General features: G+C 41.3%; 2 protein-coding genes and 1 long non-coding RNA gene across 8 annotated transcripts in view; 1 reads left to right on the forward strand and 2 right to left on the reverse strand.

Annotated features, from left to right (window-relative positions):
- Positions 1 to 27,491, forward strand: part of LOC309483801 (uncharacterized protein) — a 73,408-nt gene that overhangs the window by 24,627 nt on the left and 21,290 nt on the right. The gene's annotated exons all lie outside the window — the stretch shown is intronic.
- LOC309484041 lies at positions 3,945 to 7,505 on the reverse strand. Of its 2 annotated transcripts, none has more exons than XR_014200713.1 (4): positions 6,089 to 7,505; positions 5,312 to 5,413; positions 4,480 to 4,601; positions 3,945 to 4,325 (listed from the first exon to the last, which is right to left on the reverse strand). It is a non-coding gene; the product is annotated as an uncharacterized lncRNA (long non-coding RNA). The 2 variants fall into 2 exon arrangements; XR_014200714.1 differs by having other exon boundaries at positions 4,417 to 4,601.
- On the reverse strand, positions 20,279 to 26,061 carry LOC309483799 (cell adhesion molecule 2-like). 5 transcript variants are annotated; one of them, XM_082149817.1, is made up of 6 exons: positions 24,344 to 24,847; positions 23,946 to 24,266; positions 21,311 to 21,373; positions 21,040 to 21,234; positions 20,545 to 20,592; positions 20,279 to 20,460 (listed from the first exon to the last, which is right to left on the reverse strand). In XM_082149817.1, the coding sequence occupies exons 1-6, from the start codon at positions 24,759 to 24,761 to the stop codon at positions 20,417 to 20,419; spliced, it is 1,089 nt and encodes a 362-aa protein (XP_082005943.1). In that variant the 5' UTR covers positions 24,762 to 24,847; the 3' UTR covers positions 20,279 to 20,416. The 5 variants fall into 5 exon arrangements, 4 of the variants coding, with proteins under 4 accessions (XP_082005943.1, XP_082005941.1, XP_082005940.1 ...); XR_014200650.1 differs by having other exon boundaries at positions 20,545 to 21,234; XM_082149815.1 differs by adding an exon at positions 25,938 to 26,061 and having other exon boundaries at positions 20,279 to 21,234; positions 24,344 to 24,673.

Genomic DNA, 27,491 nt, shown 5'->3' on the forward strand with positions numbered 1-27,491 from the left:
CAGCAGTCAGTACATTATATAATATACACATTGAAGTATTTATTATATATATATATATATATATATATATATATATATATATATATATATATATATATATATATATTGTCATGATTCTGCCTTCTTGTCTCTGATTTTCCCTGGTCTTGAGGCAGGATCATGACAGGCCCATGTTTTGTGTGTAAGCACATGGCCATTTGTTTGGCTGTGTGCTTGCGTTGTCTCGTCATGTAACCCCGCCCCCTTGTTATCTCATCTTGTTATCATTATTGCTTTACCTGTGTCACCTGTTCCTGATTAGTTTGCTCCCTATTTTATCCCCTTGTGTTTGCTGTCCTGTGTCGGTACATTGTCTATCCTTGTCTGATACCCTCCGTGAGTTACCTGAAGAAAGCCTTGTCTTGTTAGAAGTATTTGATCCTGTCTTTATTGTCTAAGTTTATCGTCTGAGTGTTAGTCTAGTGTTTTCTGTCTTAATAGTTCATCCTGTCTTGTTTTACCCCCTCGTGGGTTTTGTTTTCTGTTTTTGTGTAGTAATAAACCCTTGTAATGTCTGCAAATGGTCTGCGATTGGGTTCTCTCCTTCTAAACCATGACAGAATGTACCGACCAACATTGAACCCAGCAGACAGTGTGTCTCTTCTCAAGTGGCAGTCGGAGCTCCGGGAACAATGGTGGTTGTCCTCTCCACCTTCTGCCAAGCTTCCTGTGATCCCAGAGGGTCGCGTCCTGGCCGTTGTTGCCCTTGGTGATAAGGCTGGTTCCACTTCTTCTCCTGAGGCCTCTTCTGTTCCCATTGTTCTCCATGGTAAACGAGGGAGACGAGTTTCCTGGGATTCCCCGTCTGAGTCTTCCTCGACCGAGTCAGCGCTGCCCGAGAACGCCATCCCTGCTCCTGTTACGGTTCCAGCTGAACATCTCCAACTGGTCGCTAGCCCAGCTACAGATTCGGCTTCGCGTTCAAGGAGAAAGAAGAGGAGAAAGGGAGCCTCTCGCTCGTCATCTCTAGCTCCTGCAAGCGCTGTTCCTGAGCCCGCTCCTGCAAGCGCTGTTCCTGAGCCCGCTCCTGCAAGCGCTGTTCCTGAGCCCGCTCCTGCAAGCGCTGTTCCAGAGCCCGCTCCTGCAAGCGCTGTTCCAGAGCCCGCTCCTGCAAGCGCTGTTCCAGAGCCCGCTCCTGCAAGCGCTGTTCCAGAGCCCGCTCCTGCAAGCGCTGTTCCAGAGCCCGCTCCTGCAAGCGCTGTTCCAGAGCCCGCTCCTGCAAGCGCTGTTCCAGAGCCCGCTCCTGCAAGCGCTGTTCCAGAGCCCGCTCCTGCAAGCGCTGTCCCAGAGCCCGCTCCTGCAAGCGCTGTCCCAGAGCCCGCTCCTGCAAGCGCTGTCCCAGAGCCCGCTCCTGCAAGCGCTGTCCCAGAGCCCGCTCCTGCAAGCGCTGTCCCAGAGCCCGCTCCTGCAAGCGCTGTCCCAGAGCCCGCTACTGCAAGCGCTGTCCCAGAGCCCGCTACTGCAAGCGCTGTCCCAGAGCCCGCTACTGCAAGCGCTGTCCCAGAGCCCGCTACTGCAAGCGCTGTCCCAGAGCCCGCTACTGCAAGCGCTGTCCCAGAGCCCGCTACTGCAAGCGCTGTCCCAGAGCCCGCTACTGCAAGCGCTGTCCCAGAGCCCGCTACTGCAAGCGCTGTCCCAGAGCCCGCTACTGCAAGCGCTGTCCCAGAGCCCGCTACTGCAAGCGCTGTCCCAGAGCCCGCTACTGCAAGCGCTGTCCCAGAGCCCGCTACTGCAAGCGCTGTCCCAGAGCCCGCTACTGCAAGCGCTGTCCCAGAGCCCGCTACTGCAAGCGCTGTCCCAGAGCCCGCTACTGCAAGCGCTGTCCCAGAGCCCGCTACTGCAAGCGCTGTCCCAGAGCCCGCTACTGCAAGCGCTGTCCCAGAGCCCGCTACTGCAAGCGCTGTCCCAGAGCCCGCTACTGCAAGCGCTGTCCCAGAGCCCGCTACTGCAAGCGCTGTCCCAGAGCCCGCTACTGCAAGCGCTGTCCCAGAGCCCGCTACTGCAAGCGCTGTCCCAGAGCCCGCTACTGCAAGCGCTGTCCCAGAGCCCGCTACTGCAAGCGCTGTCCCAGAGCCCGCTACTGCAAGCGCTGTCCCAGAGCCCGCTACTGCAAGCGCTGTCCCAGAGCCCGCTACTGCAAGCGCTGTTCCTCAGCCCACTGTCGTGAGTGCTGAGGAGAAAGCTGCGGCCGATTCAGCTGCTGAAGCAGTTCTTCAAGCCGTATCAGCCCATCAAGACTTACCTGTTGTTGTTGCGGCAAAGACCTTATCTAATTATCTGTCACGTCTAGTCAAGATCCTTGAGGTCCCTGTCAGTCCTGTCAAGTCCTCTAGTCCTGAATCCACAGCTGCAAGAGATCCGGTTCCTGAGTCAGCTGCAGCCAGTGTTGATCTGAAGTCCGCTACTGCTAGCGCTGTTCCTGAGCCCGCCACTGCAAGTGCTGTCCCAGCTATTGTGTCCAGCCCTGTCCCAGCTAGTGTGTCCAGCCCTGTCCCAGCTGATGTGTCCAGCCCTGTCCCAGCTGATGTGTCCAGCCCTGTCCCAGCTGATGTGTCCAGCCCTGTCCCAGCTGATGTGTCCAGCCCTGTCCCAGCTGATGTGTCCAGCCCTGTCCCAGCTGATGTGTCCAGCCCTGTCCCAGCTGATGTGTCCAGCCCTGTCCCAGCTGATGTGTCCAGCCCTGTCCCAGCAGATGTGTCCAGTCCCGTCCCAGCAGATGTGTCCAGTCCCGTCCCAGCAGACAGGAGGATGTCTGTGTCCAGCCCTGTCCCAGCTGATGTGTCCAGCCCTGTCCCAGCTGATGTGTCCAGCCCTGTCCCAGCTGATGTGTCCAGCCCTGTCCCAGCTGATGTGTCCAGCCCTGTCCCAGCTGATGTGTCCAGTCCTGTCCCAGCTGACAGGAGGATGTCTGTGTCCAGTCCTGTCCCAGCTAATGTGTTCAGCCCTGTCCCTAGTTGTGTCCAGCCCTGTCCCAGCATCACAGTCTACTTTCTCCACTCCCTTACCACCTGCCTCACCCATTGTCTTCGCTCCGCTGCCGGCTGCAGCTGTTCCCTCTGTCACCACTTCACCCCGGACTTTTTCCCCCAAGACTGTTCCTCGTGTGTCCCCATCCAAGTCTGCCCGGACCCCTCGCCCTCAGCCATCGTCCTGTCCACCCAAGACCACAGTCCCACCCACCCACCCTGGACATTCCCCCATGAACTCTGTGTTGTCTCCGCCTCCTCTTCCTTGTTTTTTATTTTTATTATGTCACCCCAATCCTGTCATTGTGTATTCATGTCTGCCTTTATTAGTTTTTGTCATGTTTTGTTGGTTCGTGTCCATGTCTCAGTCCGTCATGTCACGTGTTTAGTGTTCCCTTAGGGAGCGTCTGGAAGCCGCTCCTTAAGGGAGGGGTTCTGTCATGATTCTGCCTTCTTGTCTCTGATTTTCCCTGGTCTTGAGGCAGGATCATGACAGGCCCATGTTTTGTGTGTAAGCACATGGCCATTTGTTTGGCTGTGTGCTTGCGTTGTCTCGTCATGTAACCCCGCCCCCTTGTTATCTCATCTTGTTATCATTATTGCTTTACCTGTGTCACCTGTTCCTGATTAGTTTGCTCCCTATTTTATCCCCTTGTGTTTGCTGTCCTGTGTCGGTACATTGTCTATCCTTGTCTGATACCCTCCGTGAGTTACCTGAAGAAAGCCTTGTCTTGTTAGAAGTATTTGATCCTGTCTTTATTGTCTAAGTTTATCGTCTGAGTGTTAGTCTAGTGTTTTCTGTCTTAATAGTTCATCCTGTCTTGTTTTACCCCCTCGTGGGTTTTGTTTTCTGTTTTTGTGTAGTAATAAACCCTTGTAATGTCTGCAAATGGTCTGCGATTGGGTTCTCTCCTTCTAAACCATGACATATATATATTGGAGCACATAATATAAGCTAAGTACTGAACAAAAACTGTTTTACCCATATCAACAGCAACCTATTTTAAAAGATTTTTAAGAAAGGCATTGTCTCTTTTGAGCCTTTGCCAGTGATGCTTGATTTCTTTCCAGACAACATACTCTTCTGTCACTTGTTTCAAGAGCTTCACATGATCAAAAACCAAGTGAAAACCTGTACAATGTAAAATTGTCAACATCAAATTATGTACTACATTTTACAGCATTGTTTCAATTCAAGACATACCAATGGACTCGCTCACTTTTCTGTCTTCTTTGGGCACCAGATGTTCCTTCCTCACCCGAAACAAAGGACTTATTCGATTAGCTTGCGTTGATATAAGGACTGGTCTTCCTTCTCTGCTGTAAAACAAGATAGTCTCGACTTACTCTATGTGCAATTACTATTGTTCCTGAAACATAAATTAAGACAGTATTAAATAAGTTAATTTACCATATGATTCAGGAGAGAACATTTGATGAGTAAATACTGATTGCAATATTCTAGAAACTTCACCTGGGAAGGGCTGATCACGGCAAGATTTGCTGCGACTCACTAGTAGCTCTTGTAATGGTTGGCTCCTAAAAGAGCTGTTGAGTTTGATATTGTAGAGCTTTAAAAAAAAGGACTAAGCAATCCTGCAAAACAGAAAGGAAGGTAATTTTAATACATTACTTGCAAATAGTCAGTTTATAACTGTATGATATGTTTTCTGTAAAGAGTGTTGCATAATTAAATGTTAAAAGCATTTTTATGTTATAAGTTCACTGATATGTGGGCATTTCTATGAATAAAAGTATGTCTTTAATAGCAAGCAATAATCATACGAAAATGATTTACATGCAAACGGGACAGTTATCAGCAGTGTAACATTCTGATTATGACAAAATAATCGAGTATCTGATGTCATGTGACAAGTCAGATAAGCTTTTCCACTCTTGCAAACAGAGGTAGGTTATGAGGTGTGGAGAGACATCATGTATCACTGGAACATGAACAGACAGGGACCAATTTGCAATTAATATAAACTTTCTGACAGTGTGTGTGATATCCGACAACTTTCCAAGAAGTGGCGCAACTGATTTACAAATATCGCGATAAATATGTACAGGAATTGAGGCAGTAGCCAATGACAGCACTAGGAGTAAAAGCTGCAGGATTGTGTACGAGTATACAAATATGTACGAGTATCGTACGAATTTGACAACTTGTTAAATCTTGTGAATTATTAAGACTTTCAGACTATGTTTGTACTGATTGGGATATGGGTTTTGTGAGAAAAGTTTTAAGAAACAACAAATGCTTGATAAAATGTTTGATTTAGGGTTAAAACCCAACACATACATACCATTGTGAATATTTGCCTTTGCAGCTTTCCGTCTCCTCCGTTTACTTCTCCTCAAACAATAATGGGCTGACTGAGTCCGAAAGGCCCTTTTGGTCTTTTCAGCTGGAAAAAGAGAAAAGAAAATATAATTATGTATAATATATAGGATTATTTAAAGGAAAAAGTACTGATTTACCTTACACATATTGGATGTTACATTATAAAGCGTTAAAAGCATGGCAAGTGTTGTGGTTAATATGCATTTACATCAAATATCACTTTAAAACTATCAATACAGAGGTAAAAGCATGGTAAGTTTTGTGGTTACTGTCCTTTTACCACACCCTATCACAGTAAAACTAGGGTTACTGTGGTAAAAGCATGGTAAGTGTTGTGGTTACTGTGCATTTACAATAAGTATCACATTAAAACTACCAATAGTGTGGTAAAAGCATGGTAAGTTTTGTGGTTACTGTCCTTTTACCACACCCTATCACAGTAAAACTAATGTTACTGTGGTAAAAGCATGGTAAGTGTTGTTTTTACTGTGCTTCTACTACAAATACAACTTTGGAACTAATTGTACTATTTTTAATCTGATATGAATATCTAAGCCTATAGCACGTCACGTGACAGGCAGTGTTTAATCATATATTTTGAATTAGAAAGCAATGAAACGCAAAGTCTCCGTGGAAATGGCAGATATATTTGGCAGATTAATATCGACAAACAGAAAAGACATTATATCACACATTATTAGGACAGCGTATTTATGTATTTATTTACTAGGCTACTTACCAACAGCTGACACACGTGAACTGATGCCAAATATCGCGATGTGTTCGGAACGAGACTTCTTCAGCGCGATTTCCTACTAATAAAATATCATTTTAAAAAGATCAATAAACAGCAAAACAATCCAGCTTCCCTGGCAATAAGACCGAAATAATAACATTAAAAAAAAAACACATAAACCACGATAAGATCTCGTGAATAAATGTTGATTAAACAGCTTCTCTGCTGCAGCCGACAGGCAGAAATAATCGAGCTGTAATCACGAAAGACGAAAAATTACGAAATAAACGTGTCCGTGGCACGAATCAATAGATTAAATTACGTGACCATATCACGAACGTTGGAGTTATCCGTGGTCTCACCACAGACTCAATCCGTGCTCCTATCACAGATTTTAGATCTGACTATATAGCCAAGCGAGCAATAGGTGTAAAACGCCATCAAACTGGATTTTATGATGACAGGACAAGACAAAATTGCAACACAGTCGACATAAAGCTTTCAAGTCTCTAAACAAGTGAGCAACATCACACCATCCAGTGAGTGAGGTCAGGTTGTTGAGGTCCGTGGTGCCATCACGGGACTTCAGTTTGGCTAACAGAATCAGACTGAATTTTTATGATGGCTGGACAATGCAATAGCTACAATAACAGAGAGGTTAAAGTCTTTATGGTATTTGGTGTTGGAAAATAAATAAATACTTAAAATGTTGTGTTTCCAAATGAGAAAGCACGTCCATTGAGTGAGATCTGTTCTCTGTCATTGAAACGGGTATCCGTGTGTGGACCACGGAAGATGAGTGTCATTGACTTGCGTGTTGGAGTTATCCGTGGTCTCACCACAGACTCACTCCGTGCTCCTATCACAGATTTTAGATCTGACTATAGCCAAGCGAGCAATAGGTGTAAAACGCCATCAAACTGGATTTTATGATGACAGGACGAGACAAAATGTCAAGTTAATTACATGCCATTGCAACACAGTCGACCTAAAGCTTATAAGTTCCTAAACAAGCCAGCAACATTACAACGTCCATGAGTGAGGTCAGGTTGTTGAGGTCCGTGGTGCCATCACGGGACTTTGGTTAGGCTAACTGAAACAAACCGAAATTTTATGATGACAGGACAATGCAATAGCTTCAATAACAGTCAGGTTAACGTCATTATGGCATTTGTTGTTGGAAAAGTTCACAAATACTTCAAATGTTGCGTTTCCAAATGAGAAAGCACGTCGATTGAGTGAGATCTGTACTCCGTCATTGAAACGGGTATCCGTGTGTGGACCACGGAAGGTCAGTGTCATTGACTTGCATTGGAGTAATATCCGTGGCCGCATCACGGAATTTGGGGCGATTCCGTGATGGCTCCACGGATTTTGAGTTAAGGGCACGTGGACATTTCACGGAATCCTGTGAGACCAGGTTGGTCCTAACGCCCCAATGTAGTGACGGGGACACTATACTGTCAAAGAGCACCGTCCTTCGGATGAGACGTAAAACCGAGGTCCTGACTCTCTGTGGTCATTAAAAATCCCATGGCATTTCTCGTAAAGAGTAGGGGTGTAACCCCGGTGTCCTGGCCACATTCCACTCATTGGCCCTTACCAATCATGGCCTCCTATTAATCCCCTTTCATTGAATTGGCTCTATCACTCTCTCTCCTCTCTCCACCTATTCGGTTGTTAAGTCGTGACGTAACCACTCTCCGATAATACTCTTTCCGGGTCCAAAGTCCAGGTCCTCTCTACCGCTTTCGCTAGTGTTTTGGTTATTATTGAGTGTTTTTACAATGCCGCAGTGCTGTGTCCCGTGTCCCGAGCAAACTCACTTCAACCTCGTAAATCTTCTTTTTCATTGATGCCTGGACTCTACCCTTAATTATGCCACCTGAGTGATGAGCTACACTAACCACTCTGTTGGTGTTAAAGGAATTTAAACCCTTTTTGACCGCCAAGGGTGCCTCACTAAGAAGGACGTGATCGTGAATAAATGTACAGGTTCCACCAGGGGCGTAGCAACCGGGGGGGACGGGGGGGACACGTCCCCCGCACTTTTAGAAACACGGGATTCTGTCCCCCGCAATTATTTTGACCCAGCGTCAATATTTCCGCCCGTGTTCTCTGATTTGTTACTTAGACTTGAGTGAACTAACATTCAGCCAATCACAGCGCGAATCATCTCTTGGTGGGTGTGTCTGCATGAGCTTCAAATCTCTTGTTGCTCTTGCGAATTTTCGTTCGTTTAGTCTCTTTGCTGTTTGGCCGTCTGGAGTAAAATGCACCCCAGAAAAAAAGCAGAGGACGATTACATCCTTTTTACAAACACACAAACACATTATGTTAACAGTAATTTATTTGCACACAAAAAAAGCATCATGATCAGTTTTTTGGCTGTCTGATGATGACAATGAGATCGTGAGGTGCTTGAAAGCAGCTTTTGACGCGTTCGACCCGAGTTCGAATCCGCCTTTTGCCGAACTCGCTCTTCTCCATTTTCCCAACACATATGAGATGTCAAATTTATCTAACATAAAGGTCTCTAGCGTTAGCCTATATTTTGCCAACAAACTAAAATTGAAACCGTGATATGGCTTTGTTGTTTGTTCCTTTCTAAAACAGAACAAGACTTTAACTAATTAGCCAGTCTGTTTGTGCTGCGTGATATAAAGAAAAGTGCGCACTTTGCTCACCGATCAGCTGGTGATCTGGCGTTAAAAACCACTCAAGGGTTTATTTCTTGCAAGTGAAGAAATTAGGACAAAAGTATTGTAATTTCCCTATACTATAGTGTAATATAAAATATACTTTTGAAATATTCATTTTCATTTATAAAGTATAGACATTTATAGGCTATGATTTTACGTCATATAATAATATAATAATGATTTGTATAATTATTTCTAATAACTGTTTGGCATTCTAAAACACCAGTGATAATGTAATGTAGACTGATAGTCTATAGGCTATCATAACTAAAAAGATGTTTGAGCCCTCTTTAGGTACAAGTCAATGCTTTTTCTTTGTTCAATGTGCATAGTTCATGGGTTGAATCCGGTTAAAGCTCTTAATTTTGAGCTCTCAAAGTGCAGCAGATTGATGCATTTAACCTTAAAATGCACACAAAAAAAAATCTTCCGGGGGAGCATGCCCCCGAACCCCCCTAGAAGGACAGAGGTCCACCCAACATAGGGGGTATCATCACCATACAGCTTTTGTCCCCCCCACTTTTATAAAGGCTGCTACGCCCCTGGGTTCCACCATTGTTATTTCTGGAAGAGAGGAGCGCTTGGACCCGGAAAAGGCTAAATGTCACGCGTGACGTCAGACTTAACAATCGGATAGGGACGTCCCGCGTGACGTCACGCCATTTGGAGCAGCCATCTTGACGGAATAGAAAATGCTAAACCGCTGGTGTTAATACAGCTCGTCGCGAAATATTCATCTATTTACCAACCTTTGCGGTGATGATTGAAAAATCCTTCCCCGCTGGCGTCCAAATCAAAGAGTTGCTGACCCATCCGGACTCGTGATACCGATAGCCTGCTAAGCTTTTGTATGCTTTTAATGAAGCTCCGGTGTACTAGCGTGATGGGAAGTGAATAAGGTAGCTGTAAATGTCACCGAACTCAATGTCAGGAAGTTTTTCTACACATTTAATGCCTGTAAAAAGAACTCGTGGTGCTTCATATCTATGATTCCTAATTATTTTATCTTCCTCTTGTATATTTCTTTTTATGATGACATGACGTGAAGAGTTAGCTGACGGCCGCTGCGCTAATAATAGATAGTGGCCAGTGACCGCGACGCTGAAGTGTGTGAGAACAAATGAATAACATCGGTGCGAACCACGAACATTTATTTATTTGGATTACATTTTTAAATATTAAATTTTAATCATTCTGTGTCATTTTTCAATGTCTTTTCACTATTTACATGTTTATGCCCAAAATGCTATAATATTCAAAGTAGTTGACTGTCGTTCTCCTCTACCCTGTGTACATTATTGATTAAATAGCCTAACGTTAGCCTATTTAAAATCGTTACAGGCACCTCGCGAGCATTCATTCATTCAACTATTTTAAAAGACTGGAATGAACACCAGCACACACAAGCAATCTTTTTTTATAGTCAATTTAATAAAAAAATGTAACAACAGGTATGAAATGTCAGAAAGAGAAAAAAAACTTAATGGCAAGACGAGCATAGACTGCTGCAGCTTAGTGGATAAATATATTTAGCCTATTTATTATTAAGATTGCACAGTTGGAAAGAAAATATATTTATAGGAACATTTTAGCAGGCTCAAGATAATTAATACAGTGACCATTATTCATTATTTTAATCAATTCGCAGCCATAAAACGTGATAATCCGCATTCTCATGTATGTGCGCTTGTGCAATAGTATTCCGTCAAAATGGCTGACACGCGGCTAGGGGTCACGTGACTGGGAGATCCCTATAGCTGGTGTGTGGTGAGCGAACTGGCGCCGTTGTACTGTGGCTGCCGTCGCATCATCCAAGTGGATGCTGCACACTGGTGGTGGTTGAGGAGAGATCCCCTGATATGATTGTAAAGCGCTTTGGGTGTACAGTAGTACATATGAAAGCGCTATATAAATGCCTCATTCATTCATTCATTCATTCATTCATTCATTCATTCATTCATTGTTTTTCCTGAGACCTGAAGCTTTTCAGTCTGAGGCGCGATGCCGTTTTGTCCAATGACTGAAGCCTTTTAGTCTGAGGCAGATGCCTTGTCTTCATATGTCTGAGGTCTGAGGATGTCCTAAAATGTTAATTGACTTTTGAAATATACAGCTGTTGCACAGAAAATAACAGAAAGACAGAATTTCATAGGGCAGCTGATTTAGAAAATCTCGGCTATTTTATAACATTAAATTACATTTGCTGCAGGTAAGTCGGCACTGAACTTGAAGCTCATTCTTTGTTCACTTAGTAGTTCATTGTTTGTATAGAAATGTTTGTAAATGAAGGAGCTGAAATGTAAACATCTTTATTGTGATTATATTGTTGCTATAAATTGTATTTTGAGTAGTGCTGAATCACTCGTTCGTACCTGGAACTTATTTGACTGTTTTTCGTTCTCAGGTAGAAAAAAAAAAGATAAACAGCTTGAATATTCGGGAAGGGAATGAAACGCCCCTTTCCTCTGATTTGTCAGCCGAAGATCAAACTATTCATTCATCAGTTCCGCACAGCAGAATAAAAGTCCTCCGCTGCTGCAGTTGTACGGATTCTTAACGCGTTTATTGCAACTACTACATTTAAAGGGGTGGTATAATGCCCTTTTCACAAGATGTGATATATTTATGATGTCCCCAGAGTGTGTGTGTGAAGTTTTAGCGCAAAATACCCCACAGATATTTTTATATAGCAAGTTAAAGTTGTCACTTTTTGAGGGTTTGCAAAAACGCACCGTTTTGTGCCTGGCCCTTTAAATGCAAATGAGCTGCTGCAGAGGGCGGGGTTTCAAGAGCTCGTGTCTGTTAGCAGCTGCTGTTACCTCACGCAGACACACTAAAATGACAGAAACTGTTCTGCCTTTAATGTTAAACGGAGTCAGATAAGGATGGAGAGACTCAAGAAGAAGTGACAACATGTAGAATGCAACAGGACGTCTCTGAATGGTTAGTTGATGAATTTATGTTGCTGATGTGGAGTTAACTATCTTCAATTAGGATATTCTGCCATGATAAATCTATAAATTGCTCATATATGAACTGTTGTGAGATGCACACAGAGTGACTTTCTATTGCATGTGAAAAGATGGATGCTAAAGTTTGAGCTGACTCACAAATGTACTCTTATACAACAACTTTTCCTCTTCTCAACATGGACTGTGTTCCCGGGGGCGGGGTTTATGTAAATTCTAGGGTTAGTGATGTCACTAACCCGAGAGGAATGTCGTGTAGTCCCAACCAGCCGTTTGTTGTAGTCCTTTTCTTTAAAAGCAAATATCTCCCTTTGCTTTGAACTTTGAGCGTTGTAACTTTGCAGATGTTGTTTATGCTCAAACAGCAACATTACACACTAACTAAAGTTAGAAAAGTGAAATCACACTCAACCACCCCTTTAATATTTTTTCTCAAACAACTAGACTAATGTCTCGACACGAACCGTAATGGGGAAGAGAGTAGACAGGGCTTTCTTCTGTGATAAGATATAAATTCACGCTTTGCATGAGCTGGGTATGGCAGGGTAAATGACGGCTGTCAGTCTATGGTCGCCCTCGCCCAGTAAGTTTAAAAAAATACTATTAATAAATTAAGATATAAATCAATATAATTAGTTGTAAATTAAATCTTAAACACTAATACAAAAAGGAAAGAATAATGCATTTACTATATAGGCATAAACGTTCATGCACAATGACTATCTGACAACCGGAGAACAGAGAACAACAGAGACATTAAAATACATACGTAGGCTATACTCTTCTGAGTTTTATGATGTAGGCCTTGTGTTTTATTTATTTTTGTATAATTTCTCTCTCAAAAGATGCGCTTGTGCGCTGCGCGATCTGCTGCGCACTCACATAGTCTACAGGACTGCAACGCAAGATTTTCATAAAGTATAACTTGCCATTTTGGTCTGTTTCTCACCAAACCCTACCTTCAGAACGCTTGGAATATACTGCACGAGTTGCATAGGGTTATTTTACGACAGATTTGCATTGGCTAAAAAAAAACTAAAAAAACTAAAAAACATCTCGAGATTAGGGTGACTACCATAAAACACATAAAATGTGGGACGATTATAAGTTTGTGTGGGACAATGTGGGACATGTTACCAACACTAAACCATAACCTGAAACTGTTGTATAATGTCTATCCAACTTAATAAAAAATATTTGTATTCTGCCTTTCAGCTGATAAAAGTTCTTTGTTCTTTAGCCCCCCCCCCCCCCCCCCCCCCCCCAGAAAACACCATTACATCACAATGTAACATAACATGTCTTTATTTTACATTTAAATTCAACATCACTGAGCCCAAAGGCAGCAGGCATCATGCAGATCACTGTTTTTGAAACAGTTCTGACCAAGTCCAACTAAAGTCCAACAAAATAAACAATGAACAAATAAAATATAAAACAACATGAAATTAGATCATTGACAGTCTTATATATTAAGAGTATATTAAACTAAAAACTCATATTTTTTTTAGAAAGGATGTGAATTAAAACAACCACAGCAGGCAACAGGTTGATACATTCTGTTAAAGGAGCTGTATGTAAGAAATGTATTTCAATTAATCATAAAATGGCCCTGATATGTCACTAGACATTAAGAAATCATGTTCATTTCAAATACTTATATCACTGACAACAGTAGTCCGGCCAGTATATTGTCATTTAAAAAGTGAAGTTGCAGCCAGAGAAAGTCTAATGAGGGGAGAAGTGCCACTCAATAAACTTCCGGTTGCAGTTCCACTCTTGTTCCATATGAGGGCGCTCACATGACGAGTGCAGAATGAATGGAGGTCTATGGCGCTATACCCATCAAAATCCACTTTTCTCAGGATATAATTTTTTGTCTAGTAATTTGAATGTTGTATTCGAAAGGAGATGCAATGAAATTACACATTGCTGGGTGTTAGATTTTTTAGAGTCACTTATTTGCTTTAAAAAGTATTTTAAAGTGTCAATGACGTCATACACATCATACGACCAGAGATACTGCTTTACAGCAATCCTTCAGTCACTTTGGTGCTTTCGCGCTCTGCACTTTCTTTTCTCTCGAGGCATCGACAACACAGCTGACACAGGTAAATACACGTGCTAGAAGAGTTTTTGTTTTGTTTGTTTCTGGTCCCGCTTCGTATGCCACGATGCCATCAAGCGGTATCTCTGGTCGTAATCAGTCCTTCACTGACCAATCAGCGTTCATTAGCAAAATGCTAGCGTGTTATGGGCAACAACAACTCAACCTGTAAGAAATCGAAAAGAAATAAGTAGGGGAGACCGGGGACAGTTGCAACACTTTTAGCATTTCTCTCAATTACTCAGAGACTATTTGGACTAGACCAACCAAATTTGTATATATTAAACTTGCATCTGTCTGCTAATTACCCATACCATTTAAAGATGATTATATATGATATATCGTTCACAGTATTTATTTGAATGGAAGAAGTCAGATGTTGCAACTGACCCCGACCCAGGGGACAGTTGCAACACAACCCAGGGACGGTTGCAACATGTTAAAAATACCTTAAATTTCATTAATTAACTTAAGCTTTTTGTCTCATTGAGCAAAGAATTCTGAAAATATTAACTGTTTTAGGCCTACTATAATATTATAGTATTATTTATTTCAATAATATTATTGTAGCCTATTATTTATTTATTTAGTCATATTTATCAAATAACAGTTATTGAGTTTTGTTTTTTTCATGTGTAGAACTTAGGCCTACATAGATTCAGTGTGCAGGTGTTACAGATGCTATTCAATCTCTCCATATTTCAGTGTCAGACAGGAAGAATTTAACAATTTGCAATGCAACAAACTTTTATTAAACATGCAATTTATAATTTGTTGCAACCGTCCCCAACCCTATCAGCCATGACAGAACATCATACTCCTGCTAGACACACTGACTTTGACACATGCTAACCATGTCACTTAGAAGTCAACACAACAATAATTCAAACTAAGTAAGTTTTGATTAATTCATACAAAATTTCAGGACAGTATGACAAAAATATATCTCATGAAAAAATTTACTTTCATACCTCCAAAACAAGTTTTGTTCAATAAATGCAGCAGCAGATGTTGAATATGTCTACTGTCTTCTTGGTGGGTGGAGGGTCTAACTGTGCATGTGCAGTATGAGTGTCATCACTCTAGCTTGTTTCTGATTGGAGAAAAATGACATGTTGCAACCATCCCCTGTTGCAACTGTCCCCGGTCTCCCCTACTCGTTCATTCAACTTTCGATCTATAACCCATGTTGAACTTGCAAAACCTACAATCAAATCTGAGATTTCTCAACGGCAGTCGGGTGAAAGAGACAAATTTTGCCGTCTAGCCCCATTGACTCCCATTCATATTGCACTCATGGCGAGCGCCCCCAGTGGAACTCTGATTGGAACTACAACCAATAGGACTTATTAGGGCGTTGGAGTGAACAGGCTTTCCGTAGACATGCTTTGTTGCAGCCCTCAACTGATGTTGATGTTGTCATCTTGTGTTTTGGCCTGAAGCGCCACCCTCCACCTATCTACCAATCACGAAGTCAGGAGTGTTTCGGCATCGGGGTTGCCAGCTCTGCTCTAGTTACCACAGCTACGTAGCATCCTACGTTCCTGCTGGATCCTGCAGCCTATCTGGCAACCTCGAGTCAGGGGGGAGGGAGAGGGGATACACCGCTCTACAGTAATTTGAAAGTGATTGCAGTACCAGTTTTGGCCACAATCTTACATACGGCTCCTTTAAATTAAATTTTTAATTGACTGAATTATCCATTTGTTTTCTGACAGGGAACACATGGAACGAATCACCGCTCCACATTTTGAATGACAGCTGTCACAACCAACTAGTGACCGTTGTTTGGAAGTTTTTCCTCTGTCTTGCAGTTGCCACGCCCCCAATTTTCTTTGCCACTCAGTTCCCCATGCAGTTCACCACACCTGCAACTAATTAGCCTCAATCAGTGCCATAGAGAGAGAGAGTTGCGACACTCCCATAGACCTCCGTTGTAAATAATGGCGGCGCTTTTAACCGCCTACTTCCGGGATATGAAGATCGGAATAGTTCCAAACACTGTCATTTGGGCGTTGGACACCATTCACTTACATTGCTGCGCGTCGAGTTGTTCCAGAGTTAAGTTGCCGAAATATCGACCTCTTTTGAATTGTCAACTGTCTATATTGTATCAGAGGCCCTTTGCGATGCTTATACTGGTCTTCATTTGTACATGCACAGCGTAATTATTTATATTTTATGTTGGTTGTTTCAACCAATTTTCAAGCACTGCCTGCTAGCTAACGTTAGTTAGCTAGCGCGACTTCGTCAGCTAAGAGTTCGGTAATGAATCGCTACCACCTTTATAGCAACTTTTATTTAATTTAATTTTTTGGGATATACTAACTTTTCATTATGTTATTATTGTCTTGTGTGAAGCGGCTTGTGAGAACAATGCTGGACCTTTAGGATTGTTATGGCCATCACCAGTCCTGTCTGTTTCATGGATCACCTGCCCCTGGTTTTTGTTTTTCTTGTTCACACACACAAGCACACATTTTTGTTGTCTGTCATTGTTTAATAAAAAATATTTTATTTGAAAACCTTCATTTGTATCAGCCATGCTTAAATTCGTTTTTAATCTGTTATAGTTTTGATAATGTGTATGGCTTAATCTTAAAATAATATTCTTAGTCTTAACATGATTATGTTTCACGTTGTGGTCCTGGGGGTGGCCACTTTCATCAGAAGAAGTGAGCTAGCTTCTAAGCGAATTCTGAACGGACCGCCACGGCAGACCTCTTTGCGTGATCACGAAGGTAGGCTAATGGCTGAATCAAAATTTATAAGCAAAATCACGGGAATCAATAGCCTAATACAGCCCAGTTGTGCTAAAATAAATATCATGAGACGTCCATCATCAGATGAATGATATGGAAAAGTTAAGTTAGAGCCGCTAAAGCCAGTGCTACTACCCATGCGAACATGAACACTATAAGCTTTTCCCTCCAAAAATATAGCCTAAAACGTATCTCCAAATGCAAAACTGACATTAACAAAATGCAATAATGCTATAACAGCTGAAAAAGTACTTGGGTGTGTGTTTTATTTTATATTTACCGTTCAATAATGCAATCGCTGCTGTCTGTCCCATAGAAGAACATGACAGCCAGCGTACGTTTTGGAACTATTGGGGCTTACATGAACCACGTGACAGCCATAGCGGCGACATCAAAGAGTGTCGCAACTCTCTCTCTCTATGGCTCTGGCCTCAATCAGCCACAGACTTAATTAGACAGCACCTGTACACACAGCTCCTGCCTCTTGTTCATGCCACATGGAGGAATCCTTGTGTGTTGCTGCTGGAAATGCTGTGTCTCCTGCCTTGTGTGCGCGTTATTGAACTATGTAAGTTATAATTTGTTACATTTATATAGCGCTTTTTCTGAGACCTCAAAGCGCTTTACATAGATGGGGGAATCTCCTCAACCACCACCAATGTGCAGCATCCACTTGGATGATGCGACGGCAGCCATATTGCGCCAGAACGCCCACCACACACCAGCTTACTGGTGGAGAGGAGACAGTGATGAAGCCAATCAGTATATGGGGATGGTTAGGAGGCCATGATGGACAGAGGCCAAGGGGCAAATTTGGCCAGGATGCCGGGGTTACACCCCTACTCTTTTTCGAAGGACATCCTGGGATTTTTAATGACCACAGAGGACCTCGGTTTAACGTCTCATCCGAAGGACGGTGCTCTTTTTGGCAGTATAGTGTCCCCGTCACTATACTGGGGCATTAGGACCCACACAGACCACAGGTTGAGCACCCCCTGCTGGCCTCACTAACACCTCTTCAAAGTTCCATATGTTTCTCCTTTGATGGTATATTAACTATGAGAAAGTGAGCACGAATCTTGTATTCCTTTCAGTTTGTCTGTTTAAATGTTTGATTGTCATTCAAATGAATTGTGGCCTTGTATTGTGGCATTATGTGGTTAATTGTATCCCATATCCTTTTCCCTCCTAGAAACCACACACACACACACCTAATAAAGAAAGACGCTGTGTAATTGAAGTGACTGGACTGGATTGTTCTTACCGACGCCTCCACTGGTTTTCAAGCCAGCCACCTACACATCTCTCTCAAACCTCCTTTTCAACCGTGTTTACTCCTTTCCTTTCAACCATTGGACAGGATTTAAAAAAAAAAAAACGGCTTTTGTATTTACTTCTGACGAAGTGCTGTTAAATATAGGTGAAAAACTACGCCGCAAAAATAATAAATAAAATGTTTTCTTAACAAGGAAATCATCTTAATATGATAATTAGAAACCAATAGCCTGATGACAATGCGGGACATTTTCTCAATATGCGACGTGCGGTACAACGCAAAGCCGGACGGGTGGTCACCATAGACTGTAAAAAAATATGGACGTAGTGGCCGTGACGTCACCCGTAGGTTTCTGAAGAGCATTTTTGAAGCCTAAAGTGGGCGGAGCCGGCCGTCGCCATCTTGGCCTCGCGTCACTCTTGTGCTGCGTTCCAGTCCACAGACACGCACTCGCAAACTTCCCTAAGCACTTCCCCTCGGGGGAATCCCCGCCGCCATTTTGAAGTGCGTTCCACTTCGTGAAGTGGACGAGGGAAGTTTAGATGGACAGACCCTCGTTCCCTCGATTTGGACCGAGGGAGCGAGTCTACTTCATATGTACACTTCAGGCACCTATATGTCCCACAATGCAGTACGATTGTGACGTCACCACAGATCTCGTCTAATCACCACCACAACAAACAACTCTATGATATATTAATTCTATTTTTTTTTTTATTGAAAACAACCCAAAAACCATATATACATTTGGATGCTGCATTAAACAAATTATTAAAGGGAAAACAAATGTAAATAATAAATAAACTCCACAGCTGATTCCAAGTGATCAAGGGCTTAGGACGTTCCAATTCAGCCCATTGCAGTTTCCGCCAGTAGTGGGCACTCGCAATGACGTACATCCGAGTGAACGAGACGGAGGGAAGTTAGCAAGTGAAGGGCATGGCAATTTTGGACTGGAACGCAGCCCCGGATAACAGAAAATGGGCAAAGAGGCGGGGTGGGGACTGAGGTAATGCTATATGCTACTGTACTGACAGTACCAAGTCTGCGACTGCACAGGGCCTCGCGCTAAAGTGACAGTTGATGATGTAAAGCCAATTAAAATTTCCTGTTTTTGCCCTTCGAAATATTATAATAGTTAAAAGACATGGCAACAAGTGAGACTGTGTATCGTGATTCTGTACTATTCTGCTAGTTGAACATGTATATGCAGTAACTTAATATTACTCTGAGAGAGTGTGTGTGACAGTGATTTATGTGCATACATGTCAGTCACTCTTTTTTTATAGTCTATGGTCCGTCAGCGCGGCATCGCTCGTCAAGTTCGTAGAGAGCTTATCCAGTCCATTTTAAATTCTGATTTTGGCCGCCTCTCAAATGGGTTAAACCTAGATATATTAACGTTACCTATGAAGTTCAAGTAAATGCGCTGGAAATCCGCGCTCATTCAAGGATGTGCATTTATTGCATGGACGGAGAAAGCGCCGACACCTGCAGGATTTCATCTGACGGTACATAAGCATATTATAATCTGTTCCGTGAGAGCAGAACAAACGAGCCTTTATTGACGTTTTTAAATCTGAAAACTCCAAAAAGCAACGAAATTGTCAGACATCCATTAGTGCATGTTCACAGAGGAAAACAACTGAAATACAGCGCTGGTTGTTCTCTCGAACGATACTCGACGACAACGACAGAATCCAAAGCCATGGGCGAAGTAATGGGTGTATTCAATTGTATGAAATAATCCCGAAAAAAAGCACAAACACTGCAGATTTGGCAAGTTCAGCAGCTAACATTTGCTGAGGTGAAGTGACGGCTAGTAACAGCAGACAAACGGCTAGCATTGACTTCAGCGGCAATCCACCTGTCACTCAAGTGGACACACCCTTAATTATGCAGAACTTTAAATATTAATCAACTAAACGAATGAGTTATAAAAAAATTCACCCCCCTCACAGTTGTCATGAAGGGCTAAATTAGCTGTATGACCAAAGCCACATACAGACACCAGGCTGTAAACACGTTTTTTCTGCTGTAAAATTTGGCATTTTAACATGGGGGAGATACAGATTTGACTCACTTTTGACACCAGCCTCAAGCGGCCAGTCAACGAATTGCAGTTTAACTCACTTCCGTGTTGGTTTCAAGAGAGAGACGGGGAGGTTGCCGCTTGGTGGTCACCCATTAAAGTCATTATAATGCGAGATTAAACTCGTTAAATTGAGGAAAAAAATAAGTCAAAATACAATCTTGATTATAAACTCATTACATTTCGAGAATAAAGTCGTTGTGTTTCGAGAAAAAAAGTCAAAACCACGAAACCTTTCTAGAGCACCTGCCCCCCCTTGCCCCCCTGTAGATCCGCCCATGTGGCCATGTTATGAAGTGAAATAATAAAAGTTTGAAAAACATATACAAAAATATGCCAGTGCAAGCAACATAGAATATATTGTGATGTGGTTTACAAAATTATGTCAGTCATCATGTGTTGCAATAGTTGCAAGGTCATGATTCATGTGTTAAATTCAACTAAAGAATTGAATGGAGCATCAAACCCTGCAAGAGAAAGACTTTTATTAAAACACTTGATCAGGTACATTTGTTGTATATATTTAAGGACTTATCATAAATATCACTTACCCCCTGAAATTTCAGAATAAGATACGGAAGACCAGCAGTCCAATTCAACTATAAGATACAAAAGTAAGTTCTTTACCATGTGATCAACTTCTATCATCATGATTTGGCATAAAAGTTACAATAAAGTCTTTCTTTTCAACATGAGGGCTCTCATCACCATGACTGCATGATATGGGCTGCATTTCAAAATGTATTTCAACACACTCAGAAGAACATTAAAATCCTAAATACATTTACATTGGTTGCTTTCCCTTTCTGACAGTAACGGCAAATCTTACAATTGCAATAAGAACATCAATCGAATTCACTCATTTGAAAGAAAACAGCAGCACAATAAACAAATGTAAGTCCAGTGTAGCAGATCTAGGTTTCTGATTGGATTGGACCACAGGACTGTATGTTTAGGATCTCTTCTATCCAATAAGCTTGTATGACATGCTGTTAAAGAACAATTCGACAGTGTTAAACTTTTCAGGACCCCATTTGTGGACTTACTTTGGCTGTTGATATTGCGCCTTCGTTTTTTGAAATAAAGAATCACACAGACAATCGGTGATATGAGGACACACAGAGACACTATTGTGACCATCACTCCTGCTATCAGATTAGTTGTCACTTCTGCACTCGCATCAATGTTGCCTTCAATCTTGACAACAGGACTGTAAGCTGAGGTTGACACATCTGTGATCACTAGAGAAAAGATAAACTTAAATCAGTCAGTTTGATAAGGTTATTTTTTATCACACACATATGGTGCTTGTCTTACTTGTGGCTAACAATGTTGTGGAAAGTGTTTCCAATGTTGCAGTTGAATAAAACTTCTCTTCACCTACAATCAAAGTACAAAAATTATTTCTACAGTATGAAAAATATCACATTTTAGAATATTTAGACAATAATACAAATGCCACATACGCCCCATTTTCCAGCTAATATAAAACATTAACTTTGTACAAGCTTGTTTAAACATGCACACATTCACAATTATTACAGTATATTACCAAAGACACACTGAACTCATGCTGTAATCTGTCAGGTGCAGATACAGGGAAATGGTGCGGACTCAGATGCAGAGTAAGGCTTTGTTCTTTTTTAAAAACACACGCACACACACACACGCACACGCACACACAGGAACAAAAACCACTCCATTGGGGAAAAGAAACGCAGGCCACAGCAGACAAAAAAAAAAAAAAAAAGGGTGACTCTTTTTTTTCTCCCCCCTGACTGACAGAAATCAAATAAACAGGACTGGAAAACAAAACACTAAACATAGTTTTAAAACACACAGCCACATGACTGAGAACAGGGAGATTAAATAGGAAAGGTAATAATGAGGGAGATGAACAACAAACTAACAAGGGGTTACAAGATAGAAGAGCACATGGCACACGTAACCAAACAGAGCTGTGTGCTCACACAGAAAGATAGACGGGGTGTCAGGATCCTGTCACCACAGTTTCAGGAAAAAAACTAGAACAGAGGTGACAGAACCCTGACAATAATCACCACAACAAGACTTAATTTTACTCTAAACCTCCGAATATTTATACACAGTATTTTACCAACCTATTTATTTCCACACTCACATCTAATAGCACAACTTAAATTAAAATCCTTTAATGTAATCAATGTCTGTCAAAGGGTTAGAAATACTGCATTGAAAACGTACTCGGTTACTAACGTAACCTCGGTTCTCTCTAGAAGAGGGAACGAGTACTGCGTAAGTATCTTACGCTAGGGGAAAATCCCTTTTCCGCGAGATATTGAAGCCAAAAAAATTATCCTTAATTTTGTATTATTGTAAAACGCGTTGCGGCAGCATACAGACATAGGCAAAACGGCTCGCGTGCCTATTGGCTGTTCTGCGGCAACTGCAGCAGCCTATCGAGCGAGGCCTAGCGTGACGTCGGACCCAATGAGGGTGCTTCGCGCCCGCTGCGTCACGTCCCGCCGAAATGGGCGTGGCTTAGGCCTATAAATCCGGCTTGCAGGCAGCTGATATCTGTTTTTTCACATAGACAGTATAAGAAGTGGACAGAGCCATCTCATTGGAACTCAATTGAGACAAGTGAAGCCCATTTTTAGCGATTTTTTTAGGACTTCCGTTCCTGACGCGCAGACTCAAACCGAGCTTGACGACGTAGATGTGACGTGAGCAACCCGTCTGTCTTCTAGTGGCTGTGGCATGAGAAATCTGAATCATTCCCTTCCGAATCTTGCAGAGACGGAGAGTGTGAGTAGGAGGTGTCCATGAGCTAGGAGCAGGAGAAACTTTTGCTAGGTATTCTGATTAATTATTTTGTCATTTTGCCTCCACGTCCCCCCGATTGCCCGCGAGCTTCTCCTCCTGTCCATACGGTAATCTCTCTACTGTGCGACAGAGAGTCGCGTGGTTATGACGCAATCGTTAGCCTACTTTTACAAAAACTGCTTCTACGGGGCCATAACATAAGCTACAAGGTAATGGAGCCTTTTATACATTGTCGTGTTTCTTTAGAAATAAATAATGGACAAATGGAGTCTTCAAACGCCTCAGATGTGAAGTTATTCGCTGTCAAAGTGACGCCAAAATGAATGGGAGTCAATGGGATGCTAACAGCAGGTAAAGTTCTGCTACAAGATGGTGGCACGCGGCCGGCTTCAACTTCCGGTCGACTTCCTTCCCGCTTGGTTTTTCATCGCCGAAGCGAACCAGAGCGTGTGCATGCACGGCAAGATACGCAGTACTCGTTCCCTCTTCTAGAGAGAACCGAGGTTACGTTTGCTCTGTTTGCTCGCTTCATTCGTGGGGTCAGGTGGCCGAGGCCTCCTTCTAGAACCACTCGTTCACACGAGTGACAATCATGCAGTGTGACTTATCAAAGACTCGATCTGAGAAAATCGCCGTGAACTTACGTCAGAGGCTCACACAGAAGAAAATTAATAGTTGAATAAAGTCGTTATTTTTGCACACAAAAAGTATTCTAGTCACTTGATAAACTTAAGGTTGAGCCACTGTAGTCACTTAGACTATTTTAACGATGTCTTTACTAACTTTTCTGGGCTGGCAGATGAAATAACCTTGCAGCCTATGAAGCAGTGAGCCAGCTCTTAATTTGTGTTCCGAAAATGAACGAAAGTCTTACGGGGTTGGAACCACATGAGGGTGAGTAATTACTGACAGAATTTTCATTTTTGGGTGAACTAACCCTTTAAGCCTTGTCTGTGAAACTGGGGGGTACGTTTATGTCATTATATTTATTGTAATAAAAATAAAAATAAATAAAAACTTTTGACTAACCCATGACCACATCTCACATTTTATTAGCATAGCTTAACTTAAAATCTTGTAAAAGGTGAATGTCGTTCAGAGTCAGCATTGAGACTTTAGGGCTAGACCTATTGCATTGAAAACACACCTTTCACGACCAGCTTCACCTCATAGCAGGTTTTTTCACTCACTCTGCACCGATACCATAATCCATCAGTGTTTACTGCATCCCTTATAAGCAGAGATCCATTCCCTAGAATTTTCGCTCTATCATACAGAGGCCTCGGGTCTCTCTCTGTGCTGTTTGAGGGCTTGTGTGGAGGGCGATATTGGTCTATTTCTGTTGATTGGTGACCATGAAAGATTTTCCAAGTTACTTGATCAGTTCTGTATTGTAGAGGATGTTCAGAGCATGGCAGCAACACTGAAGAGTCTGGAGTCGCATGGACAGAAACCAAAGTTTTACATTCTGAAACCAGAAAAACATATTTATTTCAACAGGTTTCCTGGGGATTATTTGCTTGTTTCAGAAATTGGCACTCTCACCTTTGACCCTCAGGTTAAAAAGAGTTGCAATAAGGCAGTCCCGATCTTTGTAGACTTCACATTTGTAATTTCCTTTATCGGATAAACTGATGTCTTTCAGGTAAAGTGTAACATTTCCAGCATCATTTCTCACAGACCATCTCTGATGCTCTAATGCTGGAGAGTTGTCTGAATACTTTAGGATGTCTTTAACCGGGTCGGTTCTACGTAGTTTCACTGTCAGAGACTCCAGCGGGTGGGTTGTGGTTAGGCAAGAAATAGACATATTGTCACCCTGAACATAGTTTATGTTCAACCGATGGACCTGCTCACAGGGTCTCTGTGTCACCACTAAATGGAAAAAAAGAGCAAAACAAGACATACAGTAATGAGAGAGCCGAGACATGGAAACCACAGCGTTTATAGAAATAAACAGCATTTACTTTTTACCAAGTGGTTCTACCTCTAAATGTATTAATACATCTTATGAAATGAGAACCAAACAAAAAAGTAAAAAAAATTCACAACCCGATGAACTACTGTCAGTATTTCCTGAAATTTTATTTTGAAAGTCAGTGTACAAAAAAAAGTTAAATTCATAAATAGACTTTGGAAACACTTTACAATAAGGTACCATTTGTTAATGGTTGTTGATGCATTAACTAACATCAACTAACAATGAGCAATATATTTGTTACAAGTATTTATTCAACTCTGAAAATACAACATTTCATTGTTAGTTCATGTCAGCTATAAATAATATTAAAAGATACAGTACAACTTCTGATTTTAAGAATGTGTTAGTAAATGTTGACATTAAAACTAACTAGATTAATAAATGCTTTAGAAGTACTGTTTATTGTTATAGTTCATGTTAATTGATTGTTAGCATGTTAACAAATAAAACCTTATTGTAAATGGCTACCAAGACTTATTTACATTTTCTACAAATGTAATGTCTGGACTTCTTTTGAATTTGAACCAAATCAACTAGTGACGTTACTAATGTAATAATTAATTGGTTGATTAATGCAGTTTTACCTTTGTAAACCAACATTTATTAAAACTGTTCATCATGATGGACTCAGTTGCATATTTTCTTTCGGTTACACTTTATTTTAAGGTGTCATTGTTACAGTGTAATTATATATTTAGTGAGTAATATTAAGCAACTGCATGTACTTACTATAGGGTTAGGATTAGGATATGGTTGAGGGTTAGTTGCATGTAATTATGCATAATTTACTGTTATTACTATGGTAAGTACATGTAACATACAGTATGGAACAAGGACACTAAAGTAAAGTGTTACCTTTATTTCTTTAAAAAAGGAAATGGTTACATATTTTTATACCAAAAAAAAAAAAAAAGTTAGCAATTTTCAAATTGCACGTTCACTGTGTAAAACATGAATGGCAACATGCAAGTCAATTACAGCTATATTTGAAAATTGCTTTGAAACAATGTCCACTGTAAAAAGTGCTATATAAAACAAAACACGACACTGATCACACCTACGCCACATTTACTCACACAAAGTACACTGATATTATGCATATCTCATGTTTGTATGTTGTTCAAATTAATTTGATTTAATTTACTTTAATTCACTTACCTTTGCATTCTAATAAAGCTGCTATGAGAAGATAAAGAAGTTGGAAATATGAAGGCTGAAAACTCCCCATCGTACACAGATGCTCACTGCAGGACAGCTGAACTCTATATGAGCAAAGGCCACATCATCTGCATAGTGACTGAATATGAGCACAAGCCACAATACCTTTTATATTAGCACAGATAAACTGTCAAAGTAGGAAATGTGATCCATGCCAAATGTCAAACGTGCTATTTTCACACAATTTAAATCACTGAAACAATTTTGTCATTATAAAACAATATAGTGCAAATAATTCATTCAACATACACTGTAAAAAATTTCTAACCTCTCCATGTCAAAATTTTCTAGTGACTGGTCACATCTAAATTTTTAATTGGCCCAAGTGTAATTCTTGTTGCAATAGTCTGTTAACATTGGCTCAATGAGAAATAATACGTCAGACTAATTGAAAAATTTAGATGTGACCAGACACTAGAAATTTTTGACTTGGGGATGTAATTTTTTTTTTACAGTGTACTATATAAACTATGGCAGAGAATATTTAAATTTATGAGGTGTTTACTGTTGCTGTAAGGTTCATATTTGTGTGTTCAGTCCAATATCAGTATAACAACTAAGACATTTTGAAGATCCAGTATCCAGCGCTCAATTGTCTGTTCATGCATTGGCTACAGTATGTAGAAATACAAGTACAACTGTGATTATTATGCACATCATAAAAATAAAAATAAAGAATGGAGAGAAACTACTAAAGTACTACCTCTTCAAGAGGCAGCTTGGTATCAACGTATGCCCGTGTACATTTTAGGACATCCTCAGACCTCAGACATATGAAGACAATTAAGGCATCATGCCTCAGACTAAAAGGCTTCAGTCATTGGACAAAACGGCATCGCGCCTCAGACTGAAAAGCTTCAGGTCTCAGGAAAAACAATGTCAGGTGTCAGGTCTCGTACAATTAGGCATCAGACGAAACAGCTTCAGACATAAAGGCATCGGACGAAACGGAGTCAGACTAAAAGGCATCAGACGAAACGGACTCAGACTAAAAGGCATTGGACGAAACGGAGTCAGACTAAAAGGCATCGGCGAAAACGGACTCAGATGGAGTTTGGAGATTCGCATTGCCCCGCCCCATATGACGTCACATGTACGCGGTTCATAGCTCGAAAGAACGCTTTAACTCCACGACAGTTTGCCAACATACAAACTAGCTAGTTGAAATATGGCATCTAAGTTTTTAAATGTGCAAATAAAACTTGCGAAATGCATGTTCTCTTCTGTAAACAACTTAATTAGTGTAACATTTCATTAAAGCATATATATATATATATATATATATATATATATATATATATATATATATATATATATATATATATATATATAGCCTATATATGCTTTAATTAAATGTTACACTCATTACGTTGTACAGAAGAGAACATGCATTTTGCGAGTGCATGTTTTAACATTTCATTAAAGCATATATATATATATATATATATATATATATATATATATATATATATATATATATATATATGCTTTAAT

This window comes from Leuciscus leuciscus (assembly GCF_965113295.1).
Source record: "Leuciscus leuciscus genome assembly, chromosome: 20".
Classification (NCBI taxonomy): domain Eukaryota; kingdom Metazoa; phylum Chordata; class Actinopteri; order Cypriniformes; family Leuciscidae; genus Leuciscus; species Leuciscus leuciscus.

Coding starts and splice junctions, on each gene's coding strand:
- LOC309483799 (XM_082149814.1), bottom strand. CDS start 24,761: ATGCTGTTTATTTCTATAAACGCTGTGGTTTCCATGTCTCGGCTCTCT. Junction 24,267..24,343: donor TTTTAACCTGAGGGTCAAAG/GTGAGAGTGCCA, acceptor TTCTGGTTTCAG/AATGTAAAACTTTGGTTTCT. Junction 21,374..23,945: donor GGTGAAGCTGGTCGTGAAAG/GTGTGTTTTCAA, acceptor CTTTGATTGTAG/GTGAAGAGAAGTTTTATTCA.